Source organism: Peromyscus leucopus, chromosome 16_21 (genome assembly GCF_004664715.2).
Source record: "Peromyscus leucopus breed LL Stock chromosome 16_21, UCI_PerLeu_2.1, whole genome shotgun sequence".
Lineage (NCBI taxonomy): Eukaryota > Metazoa > Chordata > Mammalia > Rodentia > Cricetidae > Peromyscus > Peromyscus leucopus.
The window spans coordinates 16491601-16507917 of NC_051084.1; the positions used below are offsets into that span (position 1 = coordinate 16491601).

At 38.6% G+C, this 16317-nt stretch overlaps 2 protein-coding genes across 3 annotated transcripts; one reads left to right on the plus strand and one right to left on the minus strand.

Moving 5' to 3' along the window:
• Positions 1 to 5484: 5484 nt before the first annotated feature.
• LOC114686572 (olfactory receptor 14J1-like) lies at positions 5485 to 6444 on the plus strand. The gene has a single exon (XM_028861235.1). It carries the CDS (start codon positions 5485 to 5487, stop codon positions 6442 to 6444), a length of 960 nt encoding a protein of 319 aa, XP_028717068.1.
• Positions 6445 to 14918: 8474 nt separating this feature from the next.
• Positions 14919 to 15965, minus strand: LOC114686583 (olfactory receptor 10C1-like). 2 transcript variants are annotated; one of them, XM_028861245.1, is made up of 2 exons: positions 15634 to 15965; positions 14919 to 15201 (listed from the first exon to the last, which is right to left on the minus strand). In XM_028861245.1, exons 1-2 carry the CDS (start codon positions 15963 to 15965, stop codon positions 15015 to 15017), a joined length of 519 nt encoding a protein of 172 aa, XP_028717078.1. In that variant the 3' UTR covers positions 14919 to 15014. The 2 variants fall into 2 exon arrangements, with proteins under 2 accessions (XP_028717078.1, XP_028717077.1); XM_028861244.2 differs by having other exon boundaries at positions 14925 to 15965.
• Between the last annotated feature and the right edge of the window lie 352 nt (positions 15966 to 16317).

Here is a 16317-nt window from a genome sequence, read left to right on the forward strand (position 1 = left end):
TAAAAAAAAAAAGGGAAACATATTACAGTGGAGGGAGTTAGGTCTCTGTTTAATAATTCTCTAGACAGTTTTTAAAATGGAGCAATTAAATGAGAGGATAATTAATGTAGATGAGATTTATGTAATGTCAATTATAAATATTATTTGTGAACTGTGAACCAATGGCTGAGGAGCCCCCATGGAACTTGACCAGGCCCTCTGGATAAGTGAGACAGTTGATTAGCTTGAACTGTTTGGGAGGCACCTGGGCAGCGGAGCCAGGATCTGTCCTTGGTGCATGGGCTGGCTTTTTGGAGCCTGGGGCCTATGCTAGGACACTTTGCTCAGCCTTGGTGTAGGGAAGAGGGGACTGGACTTGCCTCAGCTGAGTCTACCAGGCTGGGCTGACTCCCCAGGGGAGACCTTGCCTTGGAGTAGGTGGGAATGGGGGGGTGGATTTGGAGAGAAGGCTGGAAGGTGGGAGGAGGGAGGACAAGGGAATCCGTGGCTGATATGTGAAATTAAGTTAATTATAAAATAAAAATATTTTTTAAAAACATTATTTGTTTGATATTTTGTTTTATCATTTAAAAAGTTGGTTAATATGGGTGCCATGAGAAAAGTTAAAAAAAAAAACTTTTAAAACAGAGCATAAAGATATTCAGACCCAGACAGAGGAATTTAAAGGAGAACCAATCTCAGCATTGCATTATAAGTTTACAGAGAAACAGCCTTAATTTATCTAGTACCCTTACAGGAACTACTGAATGATACATATCCCCCAGACTGTGTAAAAACTGAGTAGATTCCTGTGCAAATGTTAGACCTCTTGATTATAAAAGGTGATAGTTTATCCAGCATGACCATTCAATCTAAACTAACTTATAAGACTAACAGATACTTTTCATTTGATCAGATATAACTTGCCTAAAGGGAAACTCCCCAAAGTTAGAGTTGGGGAGGGTTTTGTTTTTGTCTTTTCAGGAGAATAAAAACAACCATCTTGAAGAAATAAAGACCATTGGACAAATCAGCATTCAAAGAAGAAGGGAAAACTACCTGAAAAAAGTTACCAAGAAAAGAAAAATCTGAACTAAAGCAATCTCTGAAGTCTCCAAAAAGATGATGGGATCTCACAACGATGATTCCACCTGGAACATGATGACACCACTAAACTGACAAACCAAACACCACCCAAATGGCCTTTTGATACACTACATACCAACCCTGTTGGACATACCAGCACTAACATAAAAGCGATGATTACCTCTGGGAAGGAAAGGTGGAGCACAATTAGTGTATTAGTCAGCCAGTTTTCTTACACGTGACCCTAACCAGACATCTTGGCATCAAAAAGTGGGATTTCGCAGCAATAATTAAGAGTGGATAGTGTCTGACCAGGTTGTGAATGCTGAGTCCACCTGAGACCTTCCTCCGTGGTCCTAGGCACTTTTCCCCATCTGTAAAGTGGGGGTAGCACTGTCCCTCACCTAAGACAATACATATGAAGTGTGTACTTGGTAGTTGACATAAATTAGAACAACAAAAAACACAGTAGTCTGTAGATGTAACCAACCATCTTATTAAATAAGAAACACAGAACCAATGTAAAAGAGAAAGCCAAGAGGTCAGAGCTCAGGGCTAAAATCTCACCTTTCCTTCTGCGGTGGTCCTAGCTCTCCGAAAGAGATCTATTTCCTGTGTGTATGTCTTTTCATAGTCTTTTGTTCTGCCTTCTCATTGGTTGTAAACCCAAACATGTGACTGCCTCATCACTGTCTGTATGTACAGCCCACCAGGTCTTAAAGGCGTATGTCTCCAATGCTGGCTGTATCCCTGAACACACAGAGATCTACCTAGCTCTTCTACCAAGTACTGGGATTAAAGGCGTGTGCCACCACCGTCACACTCTTGCTATGGCTCTAATAGCTCTGACCCCCGGGCAACTTTATTTATTAGCATACAATCAAAATCACATTTCAGTACAATTAGAATACCACCACAGTAGTCGATAGTCCTATGTGATTAATGTGAGCCAAACATTACTCTCTCTTCTAAGCACTTGCTGCTGATTAACTTTCAACCAGACAGAAACCTTCCAAGAAAAAAATAAAACTTGACAATGAATGTTTTGTGAAACATTAATGATAAATGTTACCTGGGTCCACTTGTGAAGTTTGTGTAGATATATTTTATGAGCTTCTGTTCCATATTTTTGATATTGAGGTGTCATAATGGATGACCAGTGTAGCTGCTTGAAATCTAAATTCCATGTGTAAAGCATCAATTTCACAGATAGAGATGAGATTAGAATAAGTTTTCCAGGACAATTTCCATTTGAGAAGCAATTATTTTTATGAATGATTAAATGCTGTGGAATGTTCTGTATGGCAAATGTGTTGCTCTGATTGGTCAATAAATAAAACACTGATTGGTGGCCAGTGGCTAGGCAGGAAGTATGGGCTGGGCTAACAGGAGAAAAGAAAGAACAGGAAGACAGAAGGAGTCACTGCCAGCCGCCGCAAGGACAAGCAGCATGTGAAGATGCCGTTAAGCCATGTGCCACATGGCAAGGTATAGATTTATGGAAATGGATTAATTTAAGCTATAAGAACAGTTAGCAAGAAGCCTGCCACGGCCATACAGTTTGTAAGCAATATAAGTCTCTGTGTTTACTTGGTTGGGTCTGAGTGGTTGTGGGACTGGTGGGTGACAAAGATGTGTCCTGACTGTGGGCAAGGCAGGAAAACTCTAGCAACATTAGTCCCTCACAAATACACATTTTAGCTGCTCAATGACTTTCCACCTGTGGTGTGCTGACCATTACAAGCAATTCTCCTAGGAGCCTGTCAGACATGCAGTTTCCTGGAAGTCTCCTGAGACCTCCAAGTCAGAGCTGCTGCTGGGTGTGAGGAGGAGACTCTCTGGTAGCTTTGTGGAAATTCCAAGAACTCAAGTCCCAGTAGGCAAAGAATGAGAGAAAATGAGGTGATTTTTATTTAAATTCAGGCTTCCAGTTTTAATGATCCAGCCTCCCCCACTCTACCTCAAAATGGAAATGACCTCCTATGTTTGATTTTTCGTTGATGCTTTTGGCTTTAAGCCTGAAGACAGTGATCAGGCTTCAGAGGATGTTGACCAGTTTGGAGGATTGCCCACACACCAGCACAACTGTGGTAAGTTTTCCGTACTGAGATGAGAGATTTTATAGAAATTCTGACAGCACTTCATAACATTGCCAAGATAAGATTGTCATTGTAGCCAGAGAGGAAAGCTCACCTCCCTGAAATGATCAGATTAATAAATTAATAATTAAAGGATATTTATTAATGGATTAATAAGCCTATAGGTTTAATTTTAAAAACCTTTCACAAAAAGATGTCATTAAAAGGAGTGGTATATTGGGAAACACAAATGTTTTGCATATTCATTTATGAAAAACTTATGTAAACATTTCTTCTAATGTTCAGTTATTAAAACTAATCTCCCAATATTCCTGTGTCAATTTCATTCACATTCATAGATATTACAGGAGAGAAGCCAAGTGAATTCCAGGTAACTCACATCTTAATTCTTACTTCCATTTTCTGAATATACTTTCTTATAAAATTAAAGATTAAAATATTTACCTCCAGGCTGATGAGATGGATCAGCAGTTAAGAGCACTGGCTGCTCTTCCAGAGGTCCTGAGTTCAATTCCCAGAACCCACATAACAACTCAAACTGTCTGAAATTACAGTTTCAGTGAATCTGGTACCCTCACACTGACATACATAAAGGCAAAACACCAACCACACCAACACATGTAAAAAAAAATAATACCAAGAAGAGAAACTGCTTTCTTTGAATAAGGGTCTATTTAGTATGGACTCTAACATGGTACTTGTCTTGTAAAAATGAATGCATGGCACATTCAGTTTGTGTTTCCTGTCTGATGGTAGCTATGTGTATAACTGTGGCAGATTAAAGTATAAATTGAACCAAAATAAAAATCATACACATACAATAATGTACCATTTCAAAGAAAAATGGGAAAGACTACAGAAAAGAGAAGCTGTATTAGAAGCATAATTCTGATCTCTAGTCCTCCCTGATTTCCATTTTTTAGTTTGAGAAAAGAAAATCAATAAATTTGAGAGAATTCTAGAAATACTGAGTGCATGATTCCAATAAACGAAATGACTTAAGAAACTTTCAAAAGTGACTGCTAAAAGGAAAATCAAATATTTAGTTAGCATAAATATCTATTCTCCTTTCTTCTCTTCCTCTGTCTTCCCATTGTTTTGACAGGATCTCACTGTGTAGCTCAGGCAGATCTTGAAGTCATGATTTGCTGCCATAGCCTACTTGTGCCTGATGACAGGTTTGTGCCACCTGTCTTAGAACTAACAGCCATTTCATACTAATCTAAACTGAATGAACTGCCAGGAAGTAAGATACAGAAATGGAATGCTCAGATATCAGGTTCACTGCTTAGAAAATGAAGATGTGAGAGAGAAGAATCAATCTGTGCTGTCACTAGGAGAAACACATTAGCTGGGGAAAAACTATTCTCAGATTTATGATTTATAGAGGGAAGTACTGCCCCAAAGGCTTAGGAGTCTCCCAAATACCACTTTGAGGTTGATGAGATTTCACCATATTTAAACAATACCAAGAAGACTGATCACTTGTCACAGTAGCTGCTGAAACTCATAGACAGAAGATAAAAACATCTGAAAAACTACAGGTCAGCAAATGTCCCAATAAGCATTTGGAGAGGGGACAATGGTTGGCTGACTCCTTCCCAAAAAGATCAGCAATAGATCATGAAGGAAACCTTGCTTCTCTCTGAGCAGTAAGTGATGTAACTGAATAAAACAAATCAAGCTTCAAGTTCAGAAATTGTATTTCCCCTACAGAGTTATTCATGAACTACTAAAATAAACCCTACAAAAAGTAACCCAACCAGAGTTCAAAATGCTTTATTATTTATTATTTATTATTGGTGAGGCCAGAGGAGGGCACTGGATCCCCTGAAGATGGAATTGAAGGTTGTTCTGAGACACCTGACATGAGTGCTTGGATCTGTACTCAGGTCCTATGGAAGAGCAAATACTCTTAACCACTGAGCATCTGTGCAGCCTGAGATCAAAATTTTTAATCAAAATCTCATCAGTATATTTATGTTGATAGCTTTAAAATGAAGTGTTGAGGTTTGCCTGCAAAAAGAAAATGGTGATTGTTTATTATGGAGCAAATATTTTTTTCTTTAACAACACCATTGATTGGCCCATATTTTCATCCACCTTTAACAATTGATTTTCTGATACAAAGTGTAAGCACCACGGGTGTAAAAAATGTGAACTTTATACCTAAGGTTCTGATATCCAGGACACAACCAACAAATTACATGTTCGAATACGTTAATTATTGAAATTAATGTTGGATGGAAGCATACTTTCTTTCTATGGAATTTACTATATCTTTTTATCTCTAGCTGCTACAACAATTTCTGGTCTCAAAATGACTGTGACAAACATAACCACAAGGAGTGGTTTCCTTCTCATGGGATTCTCTGACAAACGTGAACTGCAGATTATGCATGCTTCACTCTTGTTGGTGACATATCTATTGGGGATGGCAGGTAACTTCATCATTATCACCATCACAACTCTGGACCCGCAGCTCCAGTCTCCAATGTATTACTTCCTGAAGCACCTTTCTCTTCTGGACCTCTCATCTCTTTCTGTCACAGTTCCCCAGTCTATTGACAATTCCCTGATGGATAATGACTACATTTCATATGGCCAGTGTATTCTGCAAGTTTTCTTTTTCACATCATTGGCTGCAGCTGAGGTGTCCATTCTCACAGTGATGTCCTATGACCGTTATGTGGCCATCTGCCTCCCTCTGCACTATGAGGTCATCATGGATCCCAGGAAGTGCATGTGTGCTGTGACAGCTGTGTGGTTAAGTGGAGTCATCTCAGGAACTTTGTACACAACAACTACATTCTCTATCAGATTCTGCAGGGACAAAATAATACACCAGTTCTTCTGTGACGTCCCCCAGTTGCTTAAGCTCTCCTGCTCTAATGATTACCTTGGAGTGTTGGGAGTGGCTGCCTTAATGGCTGTAATGGCCTTTGCCTGCTTTATTGCTGTCACCTTCTCTTATGGCCAGATATTCTCCACAATTCTCAGTATGCCCTCTGCTGAAGGTCGGTCTAAGGTCTTTTCCACCTGCCTACCCCACCTCTTTGTTTTCTCATTTTTTCTGATCACAGGTACATGTGCCTATCTAAAGCCAACTTCTGACTCACCAACTGCTTTAGATCTTCTTCTGTCTATCTTTTACACAGTACTGCCCCCAACACTCAACCCTGTAATATACAGTCTGAGGAATGAGGCCATGAAGACTGCTCTGAGGAAGGTGCTGTCAGGTAGAGAGTTCACAGGGAAAAACTTCATATTTTCTCTGTGATAAATACTGCACATATCATACTCAAAGAATACTTTTTATGTTAATGAAAAGGAAAAGTAGTTTTGAAAAATTGAACTATACTGTAAAACTATTATCATTGTAAATATTCTTCTCCTGATTTCTTTATCTAACTTATAGAATCCATTTTTGTTCTTTCCAGTTAAGAGAAGCTAAACATTCATAAACTAATAATGTAGACTTAGTACACATTAACTTTTCTAATACATATATCAATAAGTACATATATGTAAACATAACCAGTCATAGCAAATATTTTGAAAACCTATGCATTGCCAATACTACAACAGTAAGTAGAATAAATAATAATACCACTTACCTGTAAGCTCACTCACTAAGCAAATCATAAATTTCAATTCAACCATTTTATTTTAAATGCCCATTCTAATTTAATGTCTCTATACACAAATTTTGCATATTATCATGAATGTACATGCAATTAATACATACACTTAAATGGCTTAATCAAAAAAAAAACCTCTCTTGAATTCATGTTGCTCAATGTAGTTTGAATTAAAATTCACTTTACTTTTCAACTTGTTTCTCTTTGTTAATCATTTTCAGTTCTACCATGAGAAAGTGGCTGTGGAAAATAAAAGCCTCGGTGACTGCAGTACTTATAATTCTAATTTTGGCTACATTTTGAGTCCTTGTATTCCAAACTGAACTCGGGCCCTAAAATGCAACATTTTCTACAGATAAGTGGTTTGCCTACATGCCAGTCATCCAGTTGCTAGCCCAACAAAATCTGAACTTGAATTGGAGTCTCCTTTTCAAAGAATGGACAGGAGAGGGATGAGTTTCATGATGAGGGACAGGGACTATGTTCTTCATTAGCCTGTAAAAGTTTACAAAAGAAGAGTCATCATCCTTCAATTCCTCTAAAATATTTCTGAGACAACAAATCTCATAGGGCAGTGGGAGGGAGTAAATAGAAACAGGAAAACAGCTAAGAAGGGGAGATTCTGATGCATCTTTCTCAACATATGAAATTCGATAACCTCAGAGGAAAACTGGAAACCTTCCTGGCTGAGCAGAAAGAACATGTAATATGTAGGTGACCCCAAAAACCCACCAGAGCTCCTCCTTGCTCTTTTTTGGAACAAGAACTTCAGTCCAGTTCTGGCACATATCCAAACTTATTCTAGCAGTAGAGCATGAAGACCACGTTTGAATGAAAAAGAGCCATACACCTTAAAACGAATTACACATGAACACACATGACCAGGCCTGGTGCTTGTTTGTGAAGGTTATACTTTTCTTATCTTTTATTTATTTTCTTGCACTTCATATTTTTATGTATCATTATTAAAATTACAATAAAACTTAATTAGTGCCACATACTGAAATCTTGTTGCTTGGCCTATAGTCCTTTCCTTTTTCTACGCATATTTCCAAAAGAATACAGTATTTAAACAGAGTATATATTATTTCTAAATATTTAAATATTGCAAACCAATTCATATTTAAAAACCATCAATTCATTAGACTATACATTGTGTTATTATTATTTATAAGTGCTTTTCTTGATATTTTCCATCGATGTGAATATGTGTGTGTTATATTATAAAAATGACCAATAAGGTCTTTGGCTATGAAATGATGAGAAGTCTGTTTTCAGAGTAATATATGAAAATTTTTTTAAAGACTACATACTTGTTAGGCAATGTCTTTTTTCAATGCTTATTAGCTGTTTATTGTCAATAACTCAAAAACAACTTGCCTCTTCAGTGCATCACTGCATTTGCCTGGTGTGCACTGACCTGCATTATCAATTTTAAATCAAGTAAACTACTAATACATTAATTATTCCAAATAAAGTAAATCATATGAAATGCTTTCATTCAGAGAAAATTTTTAATTCCCAAGGAAGGGAGAAAAAAACGGATACCAACAAAGAGAATTAACATAGTAAAAGTCCCCATTAACACAAAAATCTTAAGAAGGAAATTATACTTGGTAGCTCATAAACCACTAGGCAGCCTTAGAATGTAATACTTGTCAATAATGTCTCATTCAAATAGGATTGACACCCAGAAATGTTAGTGAACAAGTAGAACAATGACACTATACAGGGTAACTTTAGGGGTATCTGAAAGTCAGAAGTTATCACTGGCAGTTTCTCCTGTTTACTTTTTGCTTATTATCTTTTTACTTCATCCTCAATTTTATATCCATGAATATATCTTCTATCTAGACAGTTGTTCAAATCATGTTCCTTCCTACTGCTCAAACCCTGTATTCAGGAAGTCAATGCATTCTACTTATCACATCTCTCAATTTATAGACATCATGGAGGTACAGAAAATCATGATCTTACATAGACCTCAAAGTAAATTCCTAAATTCTTTCTATTCTGAATTCAGTGCATTTCCTCTGAGTTAACATTGTCCATCAACCTTATAAGAATGGATTTATTGTGTAAAGTACATTGCATTCAATTAAAGTGCATAAATGAGTAAATGAACACTGGCTACATATCCATAAAACCACTGTCTACAATTATACAATATTTTGAGCATTGTCTCCGCTTCACAAAGAGTCCTGTGTATCATGAAGCCTTCCATTCTTACACCCTCTAACCCAAGGAACATCTAAACTTCTTTTGTATACATTTTTTTTTTCATTTTCTACACTGTAGCCTACACAGTATATAGACTTTGCTACATTATCCTGCTGTGTGATATCTGCTCCCTTAGATCTTTGTTTATTCCCCTGGGAGCGATGCCTCTCCTGCCCAAGGAATGCTGGGAACTAGGCATTTCCTTTTCCTAGCTTAGCAATTTCAAGGACATTATACAGACAGCTCTTATTTGGCCATAGGACTCCCTACCACTTGAACACGTGTGGTAAAAGAGATGTATGTTTATCATTACTTTTCTGTCTCTAACTTCATTAAAAGCTCCACAAATGCCCAGTGAATGGCTCTGGAACAGTAATGGCCTGCAGGTCCCTGATTCTGTAGATTCTCCAATATGACTTCAATTCATCAGCATTGGTCATTGGTGGGTGATGATACTATACTGTTATATAAATTAAATCTGCTGCATCCTTTAGTGTCAAGATCCTTAACTGAGCATAACAATGTTGTTGATGGCAGTGTGGTGAGGTCTCTTTCACTGGAACTGCTCTCCATTTCACCACTATGTGATGGAGATGAATTATGTTCATTCATTCACTGCTTGATAACAATTGGGTTGTTTCAAACACCAAGCTCAGTTTGTGGAGCTTGAATTAACTTTTGTGTGATGATTTTTGAGGCTATGCCTTTATTTTATTAACACATGCTTAGAGAGTTAATGGGGGACCCTGAGGCAATGGACCAGGTAAGGTTTATTTAAGGAATGGAATCTGTAAGTTATATTCATGACACGGAACAAGGTAGAAGCTGCTGCTGACCCAGTGTCATGGTCCTGCTATGCTGCCCGTGGGTGATGGGAACTAACTGCAAGCCATGCTTTTCCACAGCTTCCTCCTGCTCTGACCACCCAAGAGAGCATGTGACTCCTGCCCCAAAATTTTTAAGGTCATGTATCTTAGAGAAGACCACACACATAAACACAAAATGCTCTTTTCAATTGGTCACTGGGCTGAACAGCAGAGTACCCAAAACATTTCCCCTTTATTGTCTAAACTAAAAGGAAGGTTCTAATCCTAACCTAGTAAAAACTGCAAAAATAAGAACTATTAACATGTGTTCTCCAGAGGGAGGGAGAGGTAATAATCTTAACAAAAACTGAAACTACATACAACAAGAACAATCATCAAGTAAGAAACACATCCTAGATGTCCAGAGTCATAAGTAATAGACAATTTTTAAGAGACTATTCTAATAGTTGTCCTTTCCTGAAGAATCTAAGTTTTATGCATAATCTGTCCATAGTTAAGAGTCAGGAGGTTGTAACTGTATCTCTCTAGTCTTCAATCCCATCAAAGCTTAAAGCTTTTCCTGGATCTGGGTGTTGCCTGCCAGTAAGCCTGTCACAGAAGCTGTGTCTAGGCCCCTAAGCCTGTCATGGTTGCTGTGTGTTCAAGCTGTTTTGGGGCCCTCCACAGTAGGGACTCCAGTTATTGGGGCCAGTGAGTAGGGCAAACTTAAGTCTCTGGAGCTGGTGAAAAGGGGGACACACACACACACACACACACACACACACACACACACACACCTTCAGCATGTCAGGGTTTCTCTATTGTTTCCCTTACCTGTTTCCTAATGTCTCCTTTTACATCTTTCCTGATGTTTTCCTTATATCTCTTCCATGTTATATTCCTTCTACATTTTTCCTTCTTTTACCTTATTTTTCCCTACAGTTACATATGCAGCAAAATCTTTCAAGCAATATAAAAATTACAAGGTGGTTATATCTTATTTTTTTCTTCAAATGAATGATTACAATGAATACAAGTAAAAAAAAAAAGAGCATGTTTCCCAGTACCCTTACATGATTAAACATTTTACATATTACAGGTGAAAAACAAATTATTCCCTAGAAACTACCCACATTCATGTCTAAGTAACTTTTTATAGATTTACAAAGTGCAAGCAAGGTATTTTTCTCAGCCAGTTTTGTTGTTGTTGTTGTATTTTTGTTTGTTTTTTATTAGCAGGCAGCAGTTTGCAGTTATAATGAAAGAAAAAATTATTTAGTTATTTATCTCAATGTGTAATATTATAAAAAAACCTTAAAATAATAAAAAATCTAAATGTTTATATATAAAAACAGTCAATTCTACTTTGTTTTCAGAGTATATGCCAAATCATCAACAATTATTTATTAAGTCATATCAGGAAACTGAGGGCAAAAATGGATTCAAATAATTAATCGTCACCTTTGATCAACAATCCACCCTAGCAAGAAAGGCAAGACAGCTAGTAATATTCCTGTTGACATTGTTCTTGTTCCCTGGAGTCCCTTGCTCAGCTATCAAAATTGTACCTTTCTAACCGTTAAATTTCTCCCTAATATTTTCTACATCAAAGCTATTAATAATATCTTAACCTAACTTTACTAACAATCTACATCTTTCTTATAAATAAATTATTATAAATAAATAAATAAAATAACTTCTTTCTATAGGCAGTGGTTGAATCATTAATCTGCTCCAGCAACAATGCATGGAAAAAGTCAATCACTATTATTTTAAGTACCAGTAATACTGTCCAGTGAGGGGCTAGAAACCCCCTTAGAGTTTCCTACATCTCATAGATTATGAGGAACATGGTGACCATGAGGGCAACAAGCACTTAATGGATTTTTCTAGCCCCAAATTCCAAAATCCTTTCACCATGCTTTCAAAAAACACATGTTCAGGTCTGTTACAGCAATGCCCCTCTCCTGGTACCAAATTTTGTCCTGGTTAGGCTTACTATTGCTGTGAAGAAACACCATGACCAAAATCAAATTGAGGAGGAAAGGTTTCTTTAGCCTTATACTTCCACATCTAGGCTCATCAGAGGAGGAAATCATATAGTAACTCAAGCAGTGCTAGAACCTAGAGGCAGGAGCTGATGCAGAGGCCATGGAGAGGAGCTACTTACTAAATTGCTCCTCATAGTTTGCTCAGCCTGCTTTCTTCTAGAACTCAAGACCATCAGCCCAGTGATGGCATGACCCACAATGGGCTGGGCCATCCACCATCAATCACTAATTAAGAAAATGCCATACAGCCACATCTTATGGAGACATTTTCTCAATTGAGGTTCCTTCATTTCAGATGACTTTAAATTATGTCAGATTGCCATAAAATTAGCCAACAAATTAGTCTAACATATCAGACAGGATATCATTGTTGGTCAAAGGGTTTGTGGGTGGTTTGATGTTGATGTTACTCTTTTTGGTTGTATGCAGAGTACTTTTCTGTACCAAAGATTCTAGCATGTATGGGTGAAGGCTTTGTGTAGGCATCAGCTCAACTTCTCCTTGTTCAATGAGTTGTGTTGCTATCGTCTTCAGAAATGAAGCCTTGCTGTCAGTTTGAGGAGAACAATATATAGTCATGGCAACAGCCAGGGTTGGTTGGGGGTTTCCATGGGACACCATTAATGAACAACTCAGGTAGATGTAACTCAATCCCTGTATTGGGAGCTTCATTTGGTTACAAGAAATGGCCAATTGGGCTCTGTCTCCCCCATTATTTGGTGATATCATTTAGATATCTTCATATGTGTATATATTTTAGGAAGCTACTAAAGTATTAGGTTTTTATACCATCCCTCAAATGGCTCTCAATTCCAATTAAATCTCTCCATATCTCTCCCTCATCTCCCTCTTCATTCCCCTCTCTACTTGATCCTCCTGTTCTAGTCCTCTAATCCTATTCTCCTTAGATTTGGTCTTTTCACAGTGTTCCAGATTTTCTCAATGCTTTGTGCTAGGACTTTTTTAGATTTAATATTTTATTTGACTAAAGTATCCATTTCTTCTATTGTGTCTTCAATGCCCGAGATTCTGTCTTCTGTTTATTGTATTCTGTTGGTGATGTTCATCTCTGAAATTCCCATTTGCACCCCTTTTTCATTTCCAGATTTCTCTCATTTTAGGTTTTCTTTGTTGACTCTATTCCACTTTCAGGTCTTGAACAGTTTCATCATTTTCTTCCACTGTTTGTGTTTTTACAGGTTTCTTTAAAGATTTATTCATTTCCTCTTTAAGGACTTCTATCATATTCATAAAGGCTACTTTAAGTTCTTTTTCTTGTGTTTCAGCTATGTTGCAACACTCAGGGACTTCTGTGGTAGAGTTGCTGGGCTCTATTTGGAGACATATTGTCCTGACTTTTATTGATTGTATTTTACACTGAGGTCTAGGTTTGGGAAGATTGCAATTATAGATGCTGATATATGGTCTTGTTTTTGTTGGGTGGGTGTTTTGTTCCTTGGTTGTTGTTGCCCTCTCTGGTTCTTAGGAAAGTATGGTGGCTGTGTGTTGAGTGGTAAGAAATTCTTCTGGGATCCTGATAAGTGTGTCCATTGGGTGTTCCAGGTAAAATGTATTTCTAGGTTTTGGGAGCTGACATTTATGAATGGGGATGGGCTAGGAGGGAGGGGCACAGATGGCCTCCAAGAAGGAGGAAAGCAGTATGTTCTACCAGCATCTGCTCAGTCCTATATGAATAGGGGCAGGGAGTGAGGAGAGGCCACAACAGGTAGTCTGCTATAGATCTGGGGATGAGACAGGGGAATAGATATGGAGGAGAGGAGAGTAAGTGAAAATCTGAAGCTCACTTACCTTCTTCACTTGCCTACTTGCTTCTCAGGCTTGGCTGGCAGATTCCCAGAGAAAGCCAGTTAGAGTTGGGTCTGGGATAAGAGGATGAGTGGGGAAGGAAGGTTGGAGAAGAAGCTCTGCATGATCTGCTGGAGTTGGGGGTAGAGAGGAGTTAGAGGCCTTATCAGGTGATCTGCTACAGAGTTGGAGTGAGACTGGGGTATTAGATTTGCTGGAGAGGAGGGAGCCTTGAAGTTTCATAGCTAAACTAGTTTTTCCCTGGCAGGAGTAGCCTGTGAGTCCCAGAGAATGTCTGATGGATTTGGGACAGGGATAAAGTGATGAGTGGGGGAAGAAAGGTTGGAGGGGAAGATCTGTGTGTTCCAACAGAGATGGGGAGAGGCATGGAAAGGAGGCTGGAGCAGGTGAGCTGCTATAGAGCTGAGGTGTGAAAGGGGGTTGACGGTAAAGAAGAGGAAAGTGAATTAAAGACCTGCAGTTAGCTTACCTGTTTCCCTGGCCTGCAGGGCTGGCTCTTTCCAGGGAATGCCCACTGATGTTAGAGGTTGGGATAGTAGAAAGAGTTGGGTAATGAAATACTGTAGGAGAAGGTCTATATGATCTATTGGGGTTGGGAGTCATAGAGGGTTAGAGTACAGTAGATGTTCTGATGCAGAGCTGAGGGACTTGGAGGAATGGAAGGAGAGAGAATATATGAAGTTAACTGAACTGCTTCCCTGGCCTGAATTGCCTGTGGGTTCCAAAATAATGATATTTTAACATTTAAAAAATGTCATGGAAATTTTTGTAAGTATTTCTCAGTTCCTTAATATTTTAAAGCAAATAGTTTCAAAGCTTAACAGTTCAGTGTATTGTAATGTCTACACATTTTTTGTATATATGATTTGCAAAGGCATTCAGAATCTTTTAGTGTGTGTTACTATAAAATAGAGATATGGAATGAAATAAGACCATTTATATATTTATTGTGGAATAAAGAGTCATGAGAGATGTGTCTGGATAGAAAGGAGAAGTCATAGAGGAATCAGGAACTGCAATTTGCAAAACTTCTGAAATGTAACTAGTCAATTTAGTCATCCTGAACTAAAATATAATAGAATACTCCCTACTGTATTGGACTCTTTACTTGTATTCCTTAGTATTTGACATCATTTCAAAATTAGTAATTAGAAAATAGCACTGAGTACAGTGGTACCTTCAAAATTACAGAGATACTCAGTATACATTAGACAGAAAAATGTACCAATGTTTGTTTGTATGCCCTGGTTCTTTGTAAATTTTTATTAGTGAACAGTTCTGCAGGGTCCTGTTACCTATTAATTGTTAGGACTTTCTGAGACCCAGAGTTCTCCTCAGTGCTGCTTTGACTTCCTTGTTCCTTAAACTGTAGATGATGGGGTTTAGCATGGATGTCACCGCTGTGTAGAAGAGGGCCAAGAGTTTATCCATTCCTGGTGAGTGGCTAGCCTTGGGCCTCAAGTAGGTAATAGATCCTGAGCCATAGAAGAGTGTGACTACAAGTAGGTGGGAGGAACAGGTGGAGAGAGCTTTATGACGCCCCTCAGGTGAAGGCATCACCAGCACTGCAACCAGAATTCTGACATAGGAAGAAATGATCAGTAAAAATGGGCTGGATATGCAGAGGGCTGCTGCCACAAAGACTGCAATCTCGTTATGGGATGTATCTCCACAGGCAAGAGCCAGGAGAGGTGGAAGGTCACAGAAGAAGTGATTTATCTCACAGGGTCCACAAAAGTCCAAAGAAAAAATAAAATTGGTCTGTCCCAACCCTACTATGCATCCCATTCCCCATGAAACCATTGCCAAATGGGCACATACTCCACGACTCATTCGGGTTGCATAATGGAGTGGGGAGCAAATTGCCACGCAGCGGTCAAAAGCCATGGCTGCCAACAGACAGCACTCAGTTATTCCGAAGAATGTGAAGAAAAACATCTGTGTGGCACAACCCTCCCGAGAGATCCCTCGAGCCTCACTCACAAGGCTCTGCAGCATCTTGGGTATGACAGAGGAAGTATAGCCAATCTCCAGGAGAGACAAGTTGGCCAGGAAAAAGTACATGGGGGTGTGCAGGGATGGACTGGTACAGATGGCAAGGGCTATGAGTGCATTGCCTGTCAGTGACACTAAGAACATGAGGAGGATGAGGGTGAACAGGAGGAAGCACTCTCCAGGGACCTCAGAGAACTTGGCAAAAGCAAAGCGTTTGACAGACAAGCTGTTCTCCTGCCACAGAGAGCAATTGACAGTCATCTCCTGGAAGAGAGAACAGCAAGTCATCAGAAGGATTCTTGCAGATGAGGGAAATTATTCAATTTAATACTTTTAGAGTCTCAGTTAAAATCTTTACCTGCAGTCATAAAGTTAAAGTTTACAATGATTCATCCTCACAGATCTTCATATCTAATCCTTTCTTTGCTTACCACATCAGGTGATTTTCAGAAGTGTACTGAGCGTTATACCAAGTGTCCAAGGATTTAGGCAAGGTGGTACACACTTGTATTCCCAGCACTGATGAAGCTGGGGGAGAAGGATTACTGTGGGTTTGAGTTCAGCCTCACTTATGGAATAAGATATTATTCAAATAAAAGAAAAGGAAAACATT

Excerpts from the sequence above, each read along its gene's own strand:
- LOC114686572 (XM_028861235.1), top strand. The coding sequence starts at position 5,485 with ATGACTGTGACAAACATAACCACAAGGAGTGGTTTCCTTCTCATGGGA.
- LOC114686583 (XM_028861244.2), bottom strand. The coding sequence starts at position 15,965 with ATGACTGTCAATTGCTCTCTGTGGCAGGAGAACAGCTTGTCTGTCAAA.